Genomic DNA, 5,780 nt, shown 5'->3' with positions numbered 1-5,780 from the left:
GTAAGATCGTAATTTCACTTACTTAATACCTACTCCCTATTATATAATAGCTGTGTTCTAGCTGTGTTCTAACAGTGAGGGAAAGAAAAAGCAGAGGACGCATGTGATATTGATTTGAAAAAAGTAATAATATTATATTTAACAAATAAAAAGTAAAAAAAAAAAATTCCTACAATTATATGAACCTCACCATTCTAAACCTCACCCTTCCTATTAAATCTGAATCTCATGCTATTTACCGCACCAACTTCACCTTCTCGGAAGCACCTTCTCCAGTTACATCACAGAATTAAATTAGACAAATAGAAGATATCCACCATCTGGTTAGGTCCTCCTTCTCCACTTCCATAATTTACAGGTGAGATTTTGATGACAGTTCATCTTCATATTTGGTTCAAACATGAGCTTCAGAAATTCAGACATGAGCTTCAGAAATTAGCTTCACTAAAGGGGAAATGAAGGACGACTGGCCGGTCATCCCGTGGGACTTCCGCCCGGTCATCCCGGCCCAGTCACTTTTCGTTTCTGTTCCATTTTCATAAATCTGTTCCATTTTCATTTGTTATATTTTCTGATATCTGTTATAATTTTTTCGCACTATCATTTATTTTTCTAATTATCAGTTTCTAAGTTCTAATAAACTCTATGAATCAAACCCCAATGACAAATATTATTCCCTATGATTTTTTTTTTTTATACAAATCTGTTTCTTTGGAATCTGCCTAATTAAATTTTGTCACCAAATTTTTTTATATTTATTTTTTTCATAAAAATAAGTTTGTATGCATAAAAAGATACTAATGTTTGATATATTTTTCATACATTTTTCTTACCTCTCGTATATTTTAATATACATTTTTCTTTCACTTTTACAGTCATCATGCCAAGAACAATTATGCCAAGAACAAAATGAACCAGACCCAAACTTGGTGAATCGTCAAACCCTGTACCATCGCCATAGCAACAAGATGATGGCTATCCAACTAATGATTTTGCAACATATCATTATGAACAAGCCTATGAACATTACATTCGTCGACCAATTGTTACGGGGAGAAACGTAAAACTACCTTCTCAATATGATTCACTCTTACTTGGCAAATTAGATACAATGGGATGGTTACCATTAAATAATTTACCAAGTAAGATATATCCCCATCATGTACAATTATTTTATGTTCACTTGACAGCGGGTGACCAACAAAATGAACCGTGGAGTCTTACCTCTTATGTTAAGGGGAAAAGAATCACACTCTCTCTGTGTCGTTTTGCACAAATTATTGGAGTCGAAATAGGAGATTTACAATGTTATTTTCAAAATGAGTCTGCCTTAGAAAAAATTGTTGATGATGTCACTCAGATTTATACCACAATTTGTGACAATCGATTTAGAGGCACTAATTTAAAAGTCAGCCATTTAAAACCTCACATTCGTATTCTCCATCGATGGATAGTTGAAAATGTCACCCCCAAAAAAGGACATTATAATATTGTTTCATGTGTTTCAAGTTTACTTGTTATATTGTTTTGAAATTGGACAAAAATTAGATTTATGCTTTATATTACTAAAAGAAATGATGGTTGCAAAATTGGATACTCTGAGTGGCCGGTCCCTATCTTTTGGAGCTTTACTAACCATAATTTTCAAAACCCATGATGTGAACCTTGAAGATGAAGTATGGATCAGAATCACTTCACCAATTTCTGAATATACACTGACCCGAGCTGGTGGTTTTGACACGTTGATGGGCTCTCTTAATCTTCAAAATGAACCAATACCTGATGAGGAAGAACCCAATGACAATGTCATGCCACCAAATGAACAACCCCGTTACTGGACAGATTATTTAGCCTTGGAACAAGAACGGTACAATCAGCGCCTACAATGGGAACAACAAATGGCTAATCAGCTCAATACACTAGGTATTCGGTTTGATGAATTTGGTACTCAATTCGATGAAATTGCCACCGCTCTGAACTCACTAATTCATCAATTTGGTGAGTTCTGCGTAGACTCCGAGAGACGTGCTGAACTGACAAGGAACCGCATTGATCTGATTAACCATCGAGTCACTCAGCTGTACCATCAACATTTCCCTCCACCTCCAACACCACCTGATAAGGATGCTTAACTTGTTTAAAAATCATACGGTTGTTATATTTTTTTCCCTTATTTTTGTTTTGCTTATTTATTTGATGAGTTTTGTTGTGATTGTTTTACTTTTGTTATTTTGTTATAAACTTTTCTATTCACGTAATGAATAAGAATAATGAAAAGGGAAAAAAAATTCATATAAGCAAAAAAAAATATATTTAATAATAAACATTCTTTTTTTTATATCGAGGGATATAAAAAAGTAAAATATAATAATTATTTTATGTTATTTTATTTATTATTATTATTATTCTTATTATTATTCGTTATTTGTTACACTTTTAAATGGTGAACTTATCACCACCACCACCTACCACCACCAACCACCCACCTGCCAGCACCACCCATCACCACCCACCACCCATCTGCCACCATCACCCACCATTCACCACCCATCTGCCACCACCACCCACCATCTATCACCACCCACCACCCACTACCACCCATCACCACCCACCACCCACCTGCCACCACCATCCACCACCCACCTGCCACCACCACCCACCACCACCCACCACCCACCTACCACCACCACCCACCACCATCCACCACCTATCTGCCACTACCACCCACCACCCACCACCCATCACCACCCACCACCCACCTACACTACCACCCATCACAACCCACCACACATCTGCCACCACCACCCATCACCACCCACCACCCACCACACATCTGCCACCATCACCCATCACCACCCATCGCCCACCTACCACTACCACCCATCACCATCCACCACCCATTTGTCACCACCACCCACCTGCCAGCACCACCTACCACCACCCACCACCCATCTGCCACCATCACCCACTACCCACCACCCACCACCCACCACCCATCTGCCACCATCACCCACTACCCACCACCCACCACCCACCACCACATTTAATTTAATGACAACATATTTATTTCTAAAAGTTACTAAGAAACACATTGCATATTAATAACAACATATTTAATTGTCTTTGGTAGACTATACATAAATTTGCATATTACACATTGCATGAACAACATATTTAAGTACACATGTACTAAGAAAACCATTATCTTCAGTGCCCATGGTGAACATGATTTTGCCACATAGCAGTAGCAATTGCATCCCTAACGTTCGATTGGGATGTTAACCCATGTTGTGACATGTCAACGTAGTCAGGTTGGTCTCCAAGAAGCCCTTCTGCTTCTGCTTCTGCGGCCATTTCACTATCAGCTTCCATAAAGAATGGATCTATAACTGCATGCAAATGGATCCAATTGTGCACTACACAATATGCAATCACGAGAGGCCCTTGTCGTGTAGACTTGTAATTTGGCATGGACCGCAATATTGGGAAGCGCTTCTTCAAAACACCAAATGTTCTTTCTATGACGTTGTGTAATGACGAATGTCGATGGTTAAATAATTCCTTAGGTCCTGCATAACGATGGCCACAAAACTCTTGCAAGTGATATCGTTGAGACCGAAATGGAGCAAGAAATCCAGGCACGTTCGTGAAACCAGCATCAACTAAATAGTACTTGCCTACATGTAAATAATGAATACACAGTTCTGTCAATTAATATGTATAAAAACAGACAAGGAAAAAAGTGTACAGTATGTTGTTCAGGGACAGTCACCATTGGGTGGGTGTGGGAACTGTAGATCAGCTCGTGTAATAGAGTCAACCAGAATAGCGTTGTCGTGAGCGCTACCTTCCCATCCAGAATTATTAAATGTGAACAACATATCGAAGTTGCAAGCTGCGAGTACATTTTGCGATACCGTTGCTTTCCGACCGCGGAATGTATGTTGTCTTGAAGCAGGGACCCATGTATCCACCAATGTGCCATCGATAGCACCGACACAATCCTAATTGACAAATAACAGACTTTGATATTAAAAGCGAAACAAACTGATTGATTTTACTTTCATAATTAAAAAATAATAATATTTATTAACCCTTATGGATATGAACAAATTTACAGGACAGTCACATTGTTCGTACCTTGAACCAGGGAAAAAACCGCCTGTCATTTAAAATTTTTCCCGGGATGTCCTCTAGGTTACGTGGTTTGATAACCGATGATGAAAGCTTGCACAATGCCCGCATAACAATTTTTATTATGCCGACAAATTGTTTCCGTTGAGTGTTGAAATCTATCTGCCATTATTCGATGGCGATCATTTTGTGCAAAAGTGTATAAAAAACTTCCAAGCGATTCCTCCACACTTATATGCATATGTTCAGTATCGATAAAGCCATTATGGAGTAAAGTGTCTTTCAATAAAATGAATGTTTGTGCATCCATTCGTATAACGTTCATCATTGTTTCTGGATGGCCATTTAATAGGCCGAAGATGTAATCATCACCTCTGAATGGACACGTTCGCTGCGGTCGGTGACTACTTGACGCGTTGATATGGTCATGCATTACAGTAATCAGCAAAAAATCCATAAAATCATCAACAACCTCATCCTCCTCTGATGAGAGCTCCATTGTATTGTTTTCTCGGTCGGATGACATATGCCTTTGTCTACATCACAGTAAAAGCATAATTATAAAATATGTTATTCATGTAGTAACAGTTAGCGTTATTGGTGAAACAGTAAAATTCAGAGGATAACAAAATTTATTTAACACATGGTCATATTATAATAACTTCCATAGTTTTAATATAACAGAAAACACTTAAAAGTTAAAAAAAAAAAAAAAAAACATACGAACATAGAAAAGGAAAGAGGATATGATGGAATGAAAAAAATAAGAATTAAAAACAAATCAGGAATAATGAAATGATCAAACAGTTCAGCCAAGAAGATTTGCTAACACAAGCAAAACAGAACGTCTCAGTTCACTGCAAAGCGAGGATCATGGCTAGGCGCAAATGGGTAGGAGTGCGCATGAAAAACCTTCGTCATTCCTTATCCTTGAACAATGTCAGTGCCTTAACGTACTACAACGGTGGTATGTCCCCAAGCTCAAGCAATGCATCTTGACATGCATCAAGGGAATAATCATCACCACCTGCACTTACAGCCTCAGTCTCATTTTCTCGTGCACGTAAATGTCCTGTTTTGGCTTGTACATAGGATGTGAAAGCTGCACACACATCATCAAACCCACTTGACCGTGACTTTTTGGAACGACCACTGTCAGTCTGGCTGGTTGCAGGGCCCCTCTTGTGACTTTTGCCCTTTGCTGGATCTATATACTCATCTCCGAATAAGTCAACAGGAATGGCCTCAGCAGCATTACTCCCACCAGCGTTACTCCCACCAGCATCAGCGTTCCAAAATTTATTTAACATGTCGTCTTCTTCTTCTGAGTCAAGGGGTCCTTGTGTGGATGCACGAGACAAGGCCCCTGTAGCACAACAATTTTCAACAATTTCTGCCATTTCCTGAAAATATTCAAACCCTTTTGTCCTAAACTTCTTCACATTTCTGCTAGCCTATAACAAGTACAAAACAAGAATTAAGCATTGTATATATCATGAAAAGTTTAAAATAAAATTAGAAAATAGTACAGATTAATGGAAAACCTTATCCCAAAATTCATCGGGTACAACAACAGTGCCTATAATAGGATCTCATCCCAGACCAGTCTGTGCCTGGAGTCGCTTGAATATCTGGTAATTAGCTTT

The 5,780-nt window shown here is 38.5% G+C and overlaps 1 protein-coding gene across 1 annotated transcript; it reads right to left on the bottom strand.

The window, feature by feature from the left end:
* Positions 1 to 3,207: 3,207 nt before the first annotated feature.
* Positions 3,208 to 5,534, bottom strand: LOC114313158 (uncharacterized). The gene is made up of 4 exons (XM_082918907.1): positions 5,095 to 5,534; positions 4,571 to 4,670; positions 3,773 to 4,004; positions 3,208 to 3,677 (listed from the first exon to the last, which is right to left on the bottom strand). The coding sequence occupies exons 1-4, from the start codon at positions 5,532 to 5,534 to the stop codon at positions 3,208 to 3,210; spliced, it is 1,242 nt and encodes a 413-aa protein (XP_082775033.1).
* Positions 5,535 to 5,780: the final 246 nt, after the last annotated feature.

The sequence above is a fragment of the Camellia sinensis genome, chromosome 3, assembly GCF_055761805.1.
Source record: "Camellia sinensis isolate YWXY chromosome 3, ASM5576180v1, whole genome shotgun sequence".
NCBI classification, from domain to species: Eukaryota; Viridiplantae; Streptophyta; class Magnoliopsida; order Ericales; family Theaceae; genus Camellia; species Camellia sinensis.
This window is presented reverse-complemented; position numbering and strand designations above follow the sequence as displayed.